Source organism: Petromyzon marinus, chromosome 29 (assembly GCF_048934315.1).
Source record: "Petromyzon marinus isolate PM22_M1 ecotype Great Lakes invasive population chromosome 29, UKy_Petmar_22M1.pri1.0, whole genome shotgun sequence".
Lineage (NCBI taxonomy): Eukaryota > Metazoa > Chordata > Hyperoartia > Petromyzontiformes > Petromyzontidae > Petromyzon > Petromyzon marinus.
The window spans coordinates 7551885-7569365 of record NC_133695.1 but is presented as its reverse complement, the minus strand read 5'-3'; the positions used below and the strand labels follow the sequence as shown (position 1 = coordinate 7569365).

Genomic DNA, 17481 nt, shown 5'->3' with positions numbered 1-17481 from the left:
CCGTCTCCTTTGTTCTCTTTGTAATAAACATCTCGTTTGGCCAGCCTCATGTACGATGTCCTGTGTCTACCGTCTTGTGTCTATAATGTCCTGTGTGTATCATCTCGTGTGTTAAGTCTCATGAGTTCCGACCACTTTCCAAAAGATACCCAACTGCATCAATTATTCACTGGTCAAACACAATCGTATTTACATGCACGGGGCGAACGGCGACGCCGCACTGAAGACGTCCAGTGGACGGCGACAGTGACCGTCTCGTAAGGGAACTCTCACCGTTGCCGCTCCGCCTTGTAGGAGGCGGTGAGCTCATCAAACAGCTTGCTGTTCATCTCCATGAAGGTCTTGAGGATGTTGTACACCAGGGCAACGATGGTTCTGAATATCGCCACGCACAAAGACAAATCCCCCCCCCCCCCCGTATAGCCTTAACAAACTGTTGGGGCAAGTGCTGTTAGCGAGCACCTATGAAGGCCGATAGAGCACACGAGGGAGTGGGTGGCCAGCATCACACGACAGTGGTCATGTTTACAGACCACACTAGGTACTCATTTTGAGACTGAGTCGACCTAGAGGAGGCCCAGGACCGGTTCAGATATTCGTCATTGCTGTTGACGGAGCAGGAATCGAACCCAGGTCGCTGGGCTCATAGCGCAGCGCGCTAACCACTACACGACCGCTTCCCACATACACACGGAGACACATGGGCAAACACATTCAGAAACCAACACACAGACACGTGCGTACACACATTAGGTCACACAGGAAAAGAGACATTCATACCCTTTGGAAAATGTTCTTGCTGTGGTTGTTCCACCTGATGAAGATTGCTTGTGTTACGATCGAAACGTGATTTGTTTAATTTCTACCTACGTGACTTTACCGAAAGAACCAAAGAGTATGGATTCCTGCAGTCACGAAAGCTTCAAATCAAGATTAAAAGAGACATTCCCTGGCACCTGCCTCAGCCGTGCTCGTGTATTACACACTCCACCAATAACCCATTGAAGGTTGAATTGACCAAGAGAAGGCCTAGATGGTTTAGTAGTAACTCGTCACAGATAGAAACCATGCCCAGGAATTTAAACCAAGGCGGCCGGGTTTGCACCACCACGCTACTGCTCCACCCAGCCACACATGCACAGAGACACACACGTGCACACTGAGTGCAACCTCAATTCTCCTTTGCCCGTGAGGTTTACGTGTAAACAATGATCTGGGTAAATCTTGACTTAAAGCTTTCGTGACTGCAGGAATTCATATTCTTTGGGTCTTTCGATAAAGTCACGTAGATAGGTTCAAAAAATTATGCTAGTTTTCTGTTGATTTTATGATTTTTTTAACCTATCTACGTGACTTTACCGAAAGACCCAAATAAAATGAGCTGGGAGTCTACAGCAAGTAAAAACTGACATTCAAATTAAGATCAGCGTCGGCGAGTCAACAGTTTACGAGACAATATAGATGGGGTTACATTTTGCATTAAAACGACCACTTGAGTGCCGTAGACACCTGCGGTGGAAGTGCAATTCAGCGGCGGTGGCATTTGGCGACTGTGTCATGGACCAGACCATTCATCGGCAGAGAATTGAAAAAGAAAAGACACCAAGGATTGAATAATGTAGACTGCCATGCGCTACACTACCGCTCAACAAAAAAAAACGACAGATGAAGGCAACAGAAGCAGAGGACGTCCGAGCTGAAACGGACGGCTTTAAGGGGTCATTCTGGAGGCGATGGAAAGGACGCAAGACCAGCAACTCGTTGTTTGGTAGAAAACAATGGAATAGGACTGCTAGCGGCTAATATTGGGACGTTTAGTCGACTTATCAAAGATAGCATATATCAACTACTTAATTTCTGGCCGATTGTTCGGACCCCGTTAAAAATGGCCACGCTGCCTCTCGAAGGTGAGAGACCCCATACAAAACACGCCCAGCGCAAAACGGCTGATGATACATCACCATGCCCCACCCATCACCTCCAGTGAAGCGGTACATGCAGAAACAGAGGTGAGAATCTTCTCCCCAATAATTTTCGTGCGATCTGGTTAATCGAGCAGTCGAACTGATAATTTGAAGAGTCATCGATTACTTAAATATTACGATATCCCAGACATATGTCACACATGGAGCCAGTGGCCTCCATAAAGCTGGAATGGAAATGAAGAAAACAAGACGCGGATTTTGTCCATGGTCGGAACTACGCTCTTTAGGCATGGTGGTGGCGGTAGCGGCAGCAGTTGGTGGTGGTGGCGGTAGTGCTCACTGGTTCCAATGCTCCTTGGAGACTCGGTAGAGGCTGCCGAAGACGATGGGCAGGATGGTGGAGATGTTCTCCTCCATGAGTCCCAGGATGTATTCGTTGTTCCAGTAGTACATGGCCCGCTCCGCCACCTGCGCGTGCCACACAACATCGCGCCGAGCGCGAGCCAAGCTTTTCACTCCCGCCCTCGTCCACCACGGTCGGTAGATCTCGGCACCGCTAACGAGCGCCGGGCGAGCGATCGCGCGACGTCAATACCGGTGTACAGGATGCATGTAGGGGACGGGCGTGACGTACGACGGTGATGCATCGTTGGCCGTGTTACTAAAATATATTAAACCCGATGGGTCGGGGGTGGTCAACCCAGTGGGCAGGCTAGGCGAAGCCTCACCTGTGACATGCCAAATGCCTGTCTGGAACCCCCTAACTCGATCGATACATGTCTATATATGTATGTGTGTATACATCGGGTGTGTATGTATATAGGGCGTGTGTGTAGCACGTGGAGCCACTCAGCTGTTCGGCGTTTATGACGCTGGTAACCTACAGCAGTCACGGGGTCGGCTGTGTGGGAGGTCGAGGTCGGGGTTGTTTTAGCATCAAGGTCAGACTAAGCGACATCGTTGAAAACGACCAAGGTTGTCCACATCCACCGCTGTGGCCCAACACCAAAACCTGCGACGTAACAACGAAAACCCGGGATGGAGTGCGTGCGTTGCTTCACCTGGAAGTGGGGGCTTGACACGCACTTGGCGATCTGGCGGAAGAGTGGCTCCTGGATCTTGACAAATTGGTTTGATTCGATTACGTCCAGGATCTCCTCCAGCTCACCCAGAAACATCACCTGTGCGCCACCGGGGGACCATGCCGTCAGTACCCACGCGTGCACATGCAGCCCCCTTTTTATCAATCCACGCCTCGCCATATCACGTGCGGGTTGTGGGGGTTTTTGGACCATACTTTAAGCCGCTGGTTCGTGCGGAAGGCAGGAAGAAGACATGGGAACATAGAAGCAAAGGACAACAATGGATTTTGATGCAGTGCCCTCTGCTGCCCCCATGTAGCCTCACAGTCGAGGTGTTCTCTCTCTCCGGGAGGAGTAAGATTTCAATCGTGTTGAAAATGTCATTATTGGGCGGTGTGCTGGCTTTATTTGCTTTAACCAATTCGTGGTTCCAACAGATTAAGACTTCAAGGCTGCTTTGGCAGACTTGGTGTACTACTAAAACTAAACTATTGAAACTTTTTTCTTTTACCAGGTAAGGCCCACTGAGCTATATAGCTCTTTTTCAGAAGTGACCTAGCGTAACGTGAAAAAATGTTAAGCAGCCAAATACTCTAAACGCATGTTATGTTGATTCTAAATGTAGAGGGAAAAACCGGAAGACCCGGGAGAAAAATCCACGCGGCCATGGGTTGAACATGCAAACTCCAAATATACAGGCGTCAGGGTCGGGATCGGACCGACGATCTTCTGTATACCAGGCGAGGGGTATTTAACATCTCGTCACCGTGGCACACAGCAGACGGGTCGTCATGTGGGCGTCATCGCAACAACGATGCGCAGAGGACAAGGCATCTCGACCTCTCGGAGCAGGAAGAGAAACGACAGCAGCAAGGAAGGGGCAGCACGGGAAGCAAAACGCATTTTCGTTTCCCTCTTTTGTTCCAGGTCTCGGCTTTGCATTCCGGCTGAAAGATTATAAATGAGTAACAGAGATGGATGGGGCTGCCTGTGCGGTTACGCACCTCCTTCTGGCTGCACGTCTTTGGCCAGAACTTGAGCAACGCTCGAATCACCTGGGAAAGAGGGCAGGAGAGACACAATTACAATTTAGTTCGGTTTCAATATGAGCACATACATAAAAACTATGTTTTTTTTTATCAGGTTTGTGTGAAACGAGTTTGTGGAGTGGTAGCGTCAACTGCTGTGTTCCGCGAGACGTTTGATCATTCTCGGGTTGGTGACATTGCCCGTTTGGACACCGTTTGGCATTTCTCGAAAGCGACCACCGCGTGCAACGCACGCTCTGGTCACAAGTCCCGGGGGCGAGGCAAACGTAAGCAGGGGGGGGGCCCTCGGTCACGTACGCCCTGGGGCTCACTAAGCGTGGGCGCATAGGTCAGCGAGCGAGTGTGGGCGCGTAGGTCAGCGAGTGAGTGAACGAGTGAAGAAGCAGGTCATCGGGGGGGTGGGGGGGGGGGGAAATGTCAGTCTCCAACTCACCGGCTCCGTCAGCTGCGGGTCTTTCTCCAGGAACTGCACCACACAGTACGCGAGCTGCAACCGCACCGAGCAACAAAAACAGCACAATGCTTACTTGGTTAAAACTACAGCACAGGAGTCGAACAATGCAGGGAGATACCTATTTCATATGTATGTGAGGATACAGCGCACCTGTTTGTAACAAATGTGCATTTCCCTTGTCGATAACAAAGGTACAACACATATCTGTGCGCATTGTGACCTGTCTGTAATAAGAGTAACTAGCACACATCTGTCTACATTGAGAGTACCAGCACACCTGTCTGTAACACGAGTAACTATAATACGCCAGTCTACAACAAGGATAGAGCACATTTGTAAGCAAGGATACAGTGAACCTGCCTGCCGTGCGTGTGCAGCATCCACAACACCTGTCTAACAGGGGCAGAGCACGCACCTGTGCGTGGAAGAGGGAGAGAACCTTGACAGTGTGCAGCGGGAGCAGCACCTTCACCAGGAACTGCTTGTGCTCCGACTTGAGGGGCATCGCAAAGCCGTTAATGATGCTGCACAGACACACGGACAAACACGCGGACACAGTCTCAGTGAAGATCCAGCCCAGGGCCAGGTTTAGAGATCTTTACCCATGAAATACCAGATCAGAGAAGAGGCACCCCCCCCACTCACCTTCCTCCTCCCCTTACACAGTCATCAACGCCAACACACACAAATACGAGTTTATTTTGTTTAACTAGCTGAGAACTCAAAAGACCATGACAGTCTCATGTGCATGAGTGACATGGGGCATTAGCCTGCCAGTAGGGGTCCATGACTGCTGTTATGTTAGTAGTAATTTGCGGTGTAATTTTTTCGAATTTGGCAAATTTGGACCCCGACACAAGCACACAATGGCCTACTCTTACGAATGACGTCCAGGGATCGTTAACATCTGTGAGTGAAGTAGACGAAGCGTGGTGCTCTGTGCTTGAACCACTCCCGTTCGACGTCACAGGTTACTGCTCGGAGACATAAACACGAGTCCAATTCTACGCGCAGGGTCAGGATGCAACGCCGATTTACTGGCGCATGCGAGGGCAGCAGCGGGCACCTGTAGCAAGATCCATCGTTGCACTGTACAACGCTTCCACGTTTACGCTTTCCGCCTAACACCAAACCCGCACTGACCGGCGTGGTGAAGTACGGTCGATAAACCCCCACGGGCCCGCACGTCGTAGGGAAGCCCTCATCCAGCAACGGCGTGACAATGGGGGCGTACGTGTGTGCGCACGCGAAGGCTCCTCTCACCTGCCCAGGATCTCGAGCAGCTCGGCCACGCCATTGAAATGTTCCGTCTCATAAATGAACCTGCAACACACGGCAGGGGATGGTGACGAAGGGGCCACCGGCAGGTCCTAGGGGTAGAGGAGGATGACCACCATCTGACCGAACGTCAAACATCAAACACTGGACGGGATGGAAGTGGGCTCGGTTGAAAGACGCCGCAACGGACAGGAAGGAGTGGAGAGACGATGCGAGGAGATGCCGGTGAAGGGCATGGTCACGGCCCACGGCCCAAGAGGACAAAGAACCAGAGGAAGAATAAAACACAGTGCCATTATGAAAAGGCCTCCACTTATTTGAAGGTACCAAATGGGTATTTCGGGTGGTCACGTCGCAGAACCAAGAGAAACGACGACAGGCTTGGGGAGGAGGCCTTCATCCTGCAGTGGATTGATCATGGCCGATGATGCCGATGATGGGAGCAGCGGAGAGCACGGTCGGTTGGAGCAGTGCGTGGATCCGTGTCTCACCGGAGGAAGATGTTATTGATCTGCTTGCGGATGAAGGCGCGCAGCCCCAGGAACTTCCCGTAGATGCGGTGCAGTACGGTCTTGAGAAACTCGCGCTCCCGCGGGTCCTCGCTGTCAAACAGCTCAAGCACCTGCGCGGTACACATGCAAGGTACAGGCGTGGAACAACACACGGTACAGGCAAGGTTCACACGGTACAGGCAAGGTTCACACGCATGTTACAGGCATGGCATACACGCAGGGTACACTCGTAGTATGCACACAGTACGCGCGTGGTACACACGCACGGTACATGCACAGTACACACATGGTACAGGCACGGCTCACACACGCACAGTACACAGGCACAGTTAATACGCACGGTATTAATGCACGGTATACACGCGCAGTACGCATGCTGTACACGCCACAGTCCACATATGATTAATCACCCCACATTTCCCCGCTGTGGCGGAACGTGCTCCTGGCAGGTGACGTTGTTTTTTGCCAATCAGGCAGAACACGGAGGCACGCTATGCGGTTGGCGACCGTACCTGTAAGACAAACTTCTGGTCGATGTACTTTTTGGCAATGGCCGGCTGGAACTCCGCGCTCTCCAGGAAGCGCAGGAAGAACTCGTAGACGAGCTGTAGGAGAGCGGGAGAGCGGGAACGTTTGTGCGCTGCTGTTGGTCCGTGCGGCCACGTGCAAGTGATCGCAGTGGCAATGTAAGTTGTGTGAATTTTGTTTTCAAATGTTTTCCAGCGAAATGTTGAAAGCGTTAATGCATTAACTCTGTCCGTCCACCTGTCTATCACTCAGGGTCATGGAAACTCTCGTAAAGATGACCCAATACAAATGGAATGTTAATGTAAAGTCATGTTGCTGTTAGGGACTTGCGCCATAGAAAACTGGCCACGTTGATCAAAGGCTCGCCCCAAAAGATGTGACAAGGCATCGCGTGTGGCTCACAAGGTGATACAATCATCACAAACTAAATACCTCTAGGGACAAACACACACGTTAAAAGCGTCACAGAATACTTGTATTGCATGCTTTCTTTTCAAGTTGTTATTCTGCATTAAACTGGATAGGAAATAGCATATGTACAGTGAGGGAAACAAGTATTTGATCCCCTGCTGATTTTGTACGTTTGCCCACTGACAAAGAAATTATCAGTCTATAATTTTAATGGTAGGTTTATTTGAACAGTGAGAGACAGAATAACAACAAAATCCAGAAAAACGCATGTCAAAAATGTTATAAATTGATTTGCATTTTAATGAGGGAAATAAGTATTTGACCCCTCTGCAAAAACATGACTTAGTACTTGGTGGCAAAACCCTTGTTGGCAATCACAGAGGTCAGACGTTTCTTGTAGTTGGCCACCAGGTTTGCACACATATCAGGAGGGATTTTGTCCCACTCCTCTTTGCAGATCTTCTCCAAGTCATTAAAGTTTCGAGGCTGACATTTGGCAACTCGAACCTTCAACTCCCTCCACAGATTTTCTATGGGATTAAGGTCTGGAGACTGGCTAGGCCACTCCAGGACCTTAATGTGCTTCTTCTTGAGCCACTCCTTTGTTGTTTTGGGTCATTGTCATGCTGGAATACCCATCCACGACCCAGTTTCAATTCCCTGGCTAAGGGAAGGAGGTTCTCACCCAAGATTGGACGGTACATGGCCCCATCCATCGTCCCTTTGATGCGGTGAAGTTGTTCTGTCCCCTTAGCAGAAAAACATCCCCAAAGCATGTTTCCACCTCCATGTTTGACGGTGGGGATGGTGTTCTTAGGGTCACAGGCAGCATTCCTCCTCCTCCAAACACGGCGAGGTGAGTTGATGCCAAAGAGCTCCATTTTAGTCTCATCTGACCACAACACTTTCACCCAGTTGTCCTCTGAATCATTCAGATGTTCATTGGCAAACTTCAGACGGGCATGTATATGTGCTTTATTGAGCAGGGGGACCTTGCGGGCGCTGCAGGATTTCAGTCCTTCACGGTGTAGTGTGTTACCAATTGTTTTCTTGGCGACTATGGTCCCAGCTGCCTTGAGATCATTGGCAAGATCGTCCCGTGTAGTTCTGGGCTGATACCTCACCGTTCTCATGATCACTGCAACTCCACGAGGTGAGATCTTGCATGGAGCCCCAGGCCGAGGGAGACTGACAGTTCTTTTGTGTTTCTTCCATTTGCGAATAATCGCACCAACTGTTGTCACTTTCTCACCAAGCTGCTTGGCAATGGTCTTGTAGCCCATTCCAACCTTGTGTAGGTCTATAATCTTGTCCCTGACATCCTTGGAGCATTCTTTGATCTTGGCCATGGTGGAGTGTTTGGAATCTGATTGATTGATTGATTGCTTCTGTGGACAGGTGTCTTTTATACAGGTAACAAGCTGAGATTAGGAGCACTCCCTTTAAGAGTGTGTTCCTAATCTCAGCTCGTTACCTGTATAAAAGACACCTGGGAGCCAGAAACCTCTGATTGAGAGGGGGTCAAATACTTATTTCCCTCATTAAAATGCAAATCAATTTATAACATTTTGACATGCGTTTTTCTGGATTTTTTGTTGTTATTCTGTCTCTCACTGTTCAAATAAACCTACCATTAAAATTATAGACTGATCATTTCTTTGTCAGTGGGCAAACGTACAAAATCAACAGGGGATCAAATACTTTTTTCCCTCACTGTATGCAAGTACGGTATTGTTGGGACCGGCCATGAGTTTACGCTATGTCTGGTGTCACGAAGATGAGGGGAGAAGAAAGGAAGTGCTCTGTGGTAGAGGGAGGTGGGTTAAGTGGGGGAGTGGGTATTGTTGTGGTGATACTACTTAATTTTATTTATCGATGAAGTCCCATCAGGACTCAATTTCCAGCAGGGTACTGAATTAAGATGCTTGGTCAGTTCTGTTCACCGGTGTTCCGAGCGTCATGAATGGTTTAATAAAATATACCCTTTCACAATTAAGTGCATCCGGCAAGTAATACATCGCAATGGCCTATGTAAACCCGTGTGGGATTTCTCAGGGCTGTGAGTGTACTGTGGGGTGGGGGGGCGAGCACGCACCTGCAGGTGGGGCCAGGAGACCTCCAGCATGGGCTCGTCCTCCTCGGGGTCAAACTCGTTGTTGTCGTTGGGCGGGAGCGCTCGGAAGACGTTGCAGGAGACCTGCGGGCGACCATACGGCGACACCACCGCCGCATTAACTGCCACCGCCAACCACGCTTATGCCGCGTCAACCACATTCAGCACAACGGTGCTCCGGTTTACAATCTCTCCTCCCGCCACAGAGATCCTGCAGGGGTATCTCTCCGGTTTGTGCATCTTGAGCTTAGGCATGAAACGATTTATGCTCTTCCTGCCAGCGACTCGACGATACGATGTAAAAAATCAGGTCACATGGAGGTCACAATTCAGCAGTGGATTGACACAGGGACTTATTATAGTTATTATGAACTACTGTGGAATGGACACAGACATGGGCCAATAATTAGCGGAGTCCAACAAAACAGACCTCACATGACTGAGAAATTGGCATGCAGAAGAATCATTCTTAATCATTATTATTACCACAGCAACAAAAGCAGCCTTTACAGAGATGAAGTCTTGCATTCTTTTCCTTCAGGTATAAAACGTGATAACATCAAGGCTGCCATTAAATACTCTTTTTCTAAAAACACAAAAGAGTGGGGGGGGGGGTGCCAGCAGATTTCTAAAGAGCCTGAAGAACGAGATGGCACCCGCCCCTTCTCTACCGGCGCCCACGTGGCCTTGATCGCACGCCACGCACGTGCTGAAGAGCACACGTGGGCGCCATGACGCATGCAGCCATCGCCACACAGCGCCGCGGCCATCAGCGAGACGAGAGAACAAATCGGTAAACAGAGGCTTCAGCCGTAACTAAAACACAAAGTGAGTAAACACGAAACAGAGGGACCCACGCGTGACCTGCCGACCCGGCCACCCTAACACCGGCACCTGGCAACGCATTCCTGGCCTAGGCGGCATTCTAGCAGACCTAATCCCTCAGACCCCAGATGAAGAGCGTAGCGTTATGTGCGGCGGATACTTGGAGAGAGGAAGACGTAAGAACAAGGCTGCAAAGTCTCAATGTGGGCTTTGGTGATGAATGGAGGCAATCTGTTGGAGTGAAAGATGGAGGCTCTAGAGCAGGCTTGGGAGGAGAGGAGCCGGCGTTAGAATAATGCTGGCATTGCAGGAGATGTGCATTGGCCACAATCTCGGAGGTGAAAGCTCACGCTGACGGAAGGTGCTGAAGGAAATTATTCTGGGATAGAAACCGAGAGGCAGTCCAAGAAAGATGCTGCAGGACTGCCTGAAGGAAGGAGCTCGTTACAGTGAGGGAAAAAAGTATTTGATCCCCTGCTGACTTTGTACGTTTGCCCACTAACAAAGAAATGATCAGTCTATAATTTTAATGGTAGGTTTATTTGAACAGTGAGAGACAGAATAACAACAACAAATCCTGAAAAACGCATGTCAAAAATGTTATAAATTGATTTGCATTTTAATGAGGGAAATAAGTATTTGACGCCTCTGTAAAACATGACTTAGTACATGGTGGCAAAACACTTGTTGGCAATCACAGAGGTCAGACGTTTCATGTAGTTGGCCACCAGGTTTGCACACATCTCAGGAGGGATTTTGTCCCACTCCTCTTTGCAGATCTTCTCCAAGTCATTAAGGTTTCGAGGCTGACGTTTGGCAACTCGAACCTTCAGCTCCCTCCACAGATTTTCTATGGGATTAAGGTCTGGAGACTTGCTAGGCCACTCCAGGACCTTAATGTGCTTCTTCTTGAGCCACTCCTTTGTTGCCTTGACCGTGTGTTTTGGTTCATTGTCATGCTGGAATACCCATCCACGACCCATTTTCAATGTCCTGGCTGAGGGGAGGAGGTTCTCACCCAAGATTTGACGGTACATGGCCCTGTCCATCGTCCCTTTGATGCGGTGAAGTTGTCCTGTCCCCTTAGCAGAAAAACACCCCCTAAGCATAATGTTTCCACCTCCATGTTTGACGGTGGGGATGGTGTTCTTGGGGTCATATGCAGCATTCCTCCTCCTCCAAACACGGCGAGTTGAGTTGATGCCAAAAAGCTCCATTTTGGTCTCATCTGACCACAAAACTTTCACCCAGTTGTCCTCTGAATCATTCAGATGATCATTGGCAAACTTCAGATGCGCATGTATATGTGCTTTCTTGAGCAGGGGGACCTTGCGGACACTGCAGGATTTCAGTCCTTCACGGCGTAGTGTGTTCCCAATTGTTTTCTTGGTGACTATGGTCCCAGCTGCCTTGAGATCATTGACAAGATCCTCCCGTGTAGTTCCGGGCTGATTCCTCACCGTTCTCATGATCATTGCAACTCCACGAGGTGAGATCTTGCATGGAGCCCCAGGCCGAGGGAGATTGACAGTTCTTTTGTGTTTCTTCCATTTGCGAATAATCGCACCAACTGTTGTCACCTTCTCACCAAGCTGCTTGGCAATGGTCTTGTAGCCCATTCCAGCCTTGTGTAGGTCTACAATCTTGTCCCTGACATCCTTGGAGAGCTCTTTGGTCTTGGCCATGGTGGAGAGTTTGGAATCTGATTGATTTATTTCTTCTGTGGACAGGTGTCTTTTATACAGGTAACAAGCTGAGATTAGGAGCACTCCGTTTAAGAGTGTGCTCCTAATCTCAGCTCGTTACCTGTATAAAAGACACCTGGGAGCCAGAAATCTGACTGAGAGGGGGTCAAATACTTATTTACCTCAATAAAATGCAAATCAATTCATACCATTTTTGACATGTTTTTCTGGATTTTTTGTTGTTATTCTGTCTCTCACTGTTCAAATAAACCTACCATTAAAATTATAGACTGATCATTTCTTTGTCAGTGGGCAAACGTACAAAATCAGCAGGGGATCAAATACTTTTTACCCTCACTGTACATAATTATTAAAATATTTGTATTCACGATGTACTTTTTAATGTTTTGTTCTGCAGTTTTATTTAGACATTCAAATCTGGATGCTTGTTTTTCGTAATTAAGGCCAGTTCTCCCTTGAAAAATAAACTTCAGATCTTAAGTCGGCTATTACCCCATTAACAACGTTGCCTATCACTCTACGTCTTATTGTAGCATACCTTGACCTTAAAGGGTCTTTCAGGTCGAGTTATGCCAAAGAAAGAATTGCCCAGAAGGAAATCAGTGTTAAATGTGTCTTCCATTAGCGAAGGCCTCTGGGTATTAAAAAAACCCATCGGTGTCAATGCCCTCCAAGGGGAACATTCCACAATCAGCATGTGCAGAGCAATGCTCCGGACCGGCTCACAGCAAATCCGCATCGGGTTTTTACAAGACCACGTAAAACAGGTGCCTCCCGCACACACTCATTGTGAACGCTTTCCAATAAGACCCACCCTCTAATTACGCCTGCACGGCACACCCACCCACCCACCCAGCCACTCACCGCCAAGTGCGATTTAAAAATAAAACAAAACTCAAATAATACATTGCGTGCCAGAACACACACTTCATCTGGAGTGCCACGCGATGGTGACACCGTGGCAATGGCTCTCACGGTGCCACAGTCACAGCGTCACATCATGCGACAAAAGTCCCGAAATCTGAAGACGGACTCCCGTCGAAGGAGGCATCGGTGGTTGCTGGTCGGAGGTGAGGAGGCAGGACTGAGAATCATCGTGCAAACGAAAAGACAAGGCCTGCACGAATGGACACACCAATTTAACAGAGGCCAGCGTTAGACGCAGCCAATTAAACGTAAATTACCCATTCCTTGCCGCCCCTGGGGGCTCGGGCAGGCAATAAATAAAAATAACGCCCCGGCATAATCGTAAGTGCGACATGGGCTGAAAACTAAACAGCTTTTTAATCATAACAATTGGCCGACTCCACCACGGCACGTTTGCAGCAGACGCTAACAAGCTGCCACGAGGTGTTGCTGGTAAAGAGCAGAGGGCAGCTGCTGGTAGCGCCGGCGCCGCAGTGAGCACCTGCCACCAACGTTGTAACAAGCCATGCCAAGATTTACGGCGTTAAAACAACCGTGGGCATGCGGGTGAATTTCCTACGTGACCAAAGAAAATCCGCTGCTGCATGCGACGCTCCGTGTGTGTAACGAGCCGCTACATGTGGTGATGTAATCGATGGACTGGATTGCAATTGATTATTGTGATGTTATCCATGTTGCCCATGGCCAGAAATCGAATCCAGGTCACCGAGTTGGTCGCTCAGTAAGCCAACTACTTTGCCACCACTCCTCACACCTATGTAGGCACAAAGGCTTTGTGCAAGCATACTACAATAAGTCATCCTAATGAATTACTGCTGCTTCAGTGACTGCTGGGATGAAGTATAAATGATATCAGCAGATTTTTCCTTCGTTTTTTAAGCAAGTTGCACAGCTGGTGAAGCAGACACCTTTGCACTAAAATGTAAACCACCACTGCTATGAGCGCATCAATCACTGGGCTTCATTTAGAACCAGGTGAGAGCTACACCGAGAGAGAAAGGGGAAGAGATGGATTACGCAACAGTCGCCACCCAGAGACACCATCGTGACTATTAAGAAACCTAAGTGGGCTTGGGTAGCAATCGTCGCTCGAAGGGATGATGAGCGCTGATCAAGGAGAAGGAGCGGTAGTCAAATGAGGGACCAAGCCCAGGAGGGCGTGCACTGTGGAGATGGATGATGACATTAACTCGTGTGCAGCTGCTTGGTGCATTGCAGGACCGCGAGGCATGGGCGGGAGCTTGGAGAGACCTTCATCCAGGGGCCCCGCGATGGCGAGATGTTATCTCCCTCGCCTGGTATGCAGGACGTCACGGGTTCGATTCCAACCCTGACGCCTGCTGTATATTTGGTGTATGCATGTTCTCCCCGTGGTCGGGGTGTTTTTTCTCCGGGCCCTCCGGTTTTTTCCCTCCACATTTAGATTCAATACGCGTTTAGAGTATTTGACTGCTATAAATTTCCACGTGATAAGCCACTTCGTTGAGCTATCAATTGTGGCTGCGTCACTTCTGAAAACGAGCTATATAGCTCAGTAGGCTTAACCTCGTAAATAAAATTGTTTAGTTTTTAATTTAAAAACATTTAGTTTAGTTTATTAACGATGGCTGATGATGATTACTCAACAACACAAGAGGTTTCTGCTGCTGCTGGAGGACAAGGTGTAGCGGTGTAGTGTCAATAAACTCTTTAGCAAGAGAGACCTGGCGGTTTCGGCTACAGAGAAGAAACAAAAACGCAGGGCACAACCAGGACAGCGCGGGCCGGAGACAACAGCGGAATTTGCTCGTCCACTCCCCCTACCCCACCCCCCCCCCACAAAGATCCCTTTACCCAAAAAGGAAGGCTTTCCTACGCAAACACCAGGGTTCAACACGAGGTCGGTAAACAGTGCAGCCGCTCCGCTGAGGGGTTCAAGTGTTCGGCTCAGACTTTTTTTCCCCCTCCCATCTTGAGTCCGGCTTCGGCCTCGAAAATAAATAGGAAGCGCTCATCCTGTTACCAACTCTCGCGTGGGGTTTGCGGTGTCACTGAGAGCACCATGGCAACATCTCTCAAGCGCACACACGCTGCACGCAGGCCACTGGACAAACATTTGCCAGTTTTAATGAACGTGTACTGCCCTTTTCTGCATCCACTGCTGGATGACGACCTCCCCATGCCACCACCGCCACCCACAATGCACCACCATCGCCACCGACCACACACATCACTATCTAGTATACACCACTTCCACCACCTACCATACACCACGACCATACATCACTATCACCACCGCCCAACATACACTATGACAACCCACCATGCCACCACACACCACCGTACAGCACATCCGCCGCCACCCACCATGCGTATGATCTCGGGGTAGAGCGGCTCTGTGAGAGAGCCTCGCCCCGAGGTGAGGTGGTCGAGCAGCTCGTTGAGCACAGCGCGCTTCAGCTCCTTGGCCTTGAGGTCGGAGACAGAGTCGAGGAAGTCGAACACCAGGCAGCACTGCTGCAGCTTGTGGCAGAACAGCTCCTGCACCTCCCCCGCCGGCGTGTCTGTGCGGGCGAAGCAAGCCGTGGGGAAGAATGATCACGAACACGCACGGATCCCCACAGCGCCCTCCGACACGTGGCCGTCCTCGCAAGCGATGCCATCCTCCAAAGGACCGATGCGCACGCACGTAACCAGACAGCGCTCTCCGGCTGTGATCTTAGGAATGGGGTAAAAACAGGATAGAATGAGGCCATGAGAAGGAGAGAAGATAGGAAGAAGACAGTAAGAAGATAAAAGATTGGAAGAAGACGACAATGGTGGGATGAAATTGCGTCACGGCGACGATGGAGCGGTGTTCATTCTGCTCAACATGACAGTCCTCTTCTGCACACCTGACACGAGATGACCAATTTGTCTCCAACGAACCAATTAATCAGTTCATCAACTAATTACGGATGATTTTTACGCTCCCGATATGAATCACAGCTGTCAGAATCAGTGTTGAACAATTCACCTACTACTGTTCAGTGAGACCAGTGCCGTAATCGCACTCTCCAGTATGTGTTAAAGGTCCAGAGAGGCAGGCAGGCACACATACAGACGATACACACAACCCGTGTTTTATTAAGTTACCCAAACAGCATAGGCCATGATAAGATTACAATTTCAAGTGATTCACTGCTTCTAAAGACCCCAACTAACCCACAACAGCCAAGAAGGTAGTTAGTTTAATCGTTGGTTGCTATTTTGTGTGGCATATCGCTCTGCGGGGGCTTCAGCCCACCAAGCAGAAACCCAATGTAGTAGCGCGCGGTCCGTTGCGATTACAAATCGTAACTAATCCCTCCGAGCCGCCCTCGTTGATCCGTTGAAAACCTGTCGCAATCCAGCTGACCGGAGCACAGGCCGGCACACTGCTCACCACCCCCCACCCCCCGCCGGCATCACCGAGCCTCTAATCATCAGGATGGGCGTGCATCGGCCGTTTAAAACGCAACCTGTAATTCCGCTGCATAAAAGGGCCCCATTAAAGATTGATAAACTTCGCTCAATACACGGTGTCTGCGGACGCCAACTGGCAGATTAATAATGTAGGAACGTGCCAACGCGTTCAATACGTTTACAGTCAAAGTAATAACACAAAGTGCAATGGTTTCCCGTCATTCGCACTGTCATAGCAGCCGCAGCAGCGATGGCAGCCGCAGCAGCGATGGCAGCTCGGTGGATAATATTCGCGACTTCAGAGTCTACGTCAAAATCACCACGCAAGCCTCCGATCTCATCAGGTCTTGGAAGCTAAGCAGGTACCGTCCTGGGAATGCCAAGTGTTGTGGGCTTGGGCTATGAGATGGCCAGGAGATGGCAGTACAGCAATGAACTCCGGCACCCATCTGTACGGAGTTTGGAATGTATATCCCTTCACATGTGTGGGTTTTCCCCGGGTTGTCCAGTTTTCCCCCACGTGAAGCTATAAACTCCTTCATGGAACTGGACAAACATCCAAATGTAGGATGTTCCTCAAAGAGTGTCTTGACACTCAGCGAAGCTTTCCTGGATCAAAATGGCATTATTATTTTCCATTGTCATTACAGTCAAGGGGTTTCTTCCATCAGAGCACGACCTGGGCCTCATTCATGATGCGAGGATTACAAGTAGCGACGAATCCCTCCGAGCCGCCCTCGTGCTCCCTCGAAACCCGCCGCAAGTTAAATCCCAAGAAAGAAAGGGAGCTCTTGTCTTGGGACACACCTAAGTATGTTGAACTTCCTTCGCACCGCACGTAGGCATCCGTGCTAACCGGAGGCTGCACGAAGCATGAGGTCTGGCGAGCATTTCGAACTATTGTCCGTTAAAAAGAGATAAAGACCTCGGGACTCGTGTTGAGGCACAACAGCTTGTTGTGATGGCACCGGACGGACATGGAATTGAAATGCATGGGAGTGGCGTAGCCGTGGCAACATTCGGGCACCATAATGGGGCACCCGACCATGACTTCGAATTGAGTTTGGGCTAGCATTTGTCATGCAGCCTCAACGATCGCCATCCAATGTACGAGATAATCCGTTCGGTTTGTGGGAAGCGTCTTGCTGTACATACCTGACCACGAGGTGAGTGACTGAAGTGGCTTTTGGAGCGAGTCAATGAGATAACGATGGCCAGGTGCTAGAGGTGCTGGGAGTAATGGAGAGG

At 49.6% G+C, this 17481-nt stretch overlaps 1 protein-coding gene across 1 annotated transcript in view; it reads right to left on the bottom strand.

Moving 5' to 3' along the window:
* The window catches only part of LOC116947244 (serine/threonine-protein phosphatase 2A 56 kDa regulatory subunit epsilon isoform-like), a 35268-nt gene that overhangs the window by 4089 nt on the left and 13698 nt on the right, over positions 1-17481 (bottom strand). The window contains exons 2-12 of the mRNA XM_032962762.2: positions 15157-15353; positions 9335-9436; positions 6813-6905; positions 6280-6410; positions 5774-5833; positions 4926-5034; positions 4490-4543; positions 4012-4062; positions 2987-3106; positions 2266-2393; positions 274-375 (exon numbers count right to left, since the gene is read on the bottom strand). Of these exons, the coding sequence (XP_032818653.1) occupies positions 274-375; positions 2266-2393; positions 2987-3106; positions 4012-4062; positions 4490-4543; positions 4926-5034; positions 5774-5833; positions 6280-6410; positions 6813-6905; positions 9335-9436; positions 15157-15353 (1147 nt within the window). The remainder of the gene's footprint in view (positions 1-273; positions 376-2265; positions 2394-2986; positions 3107-4011; positions 4063-4489; positions 4544-4925; positions 5035-5773; positions 5834-6279; positions 6411-6812; positions 6906-9334; positions 9437-15156; positions 15354-17481) is intronic.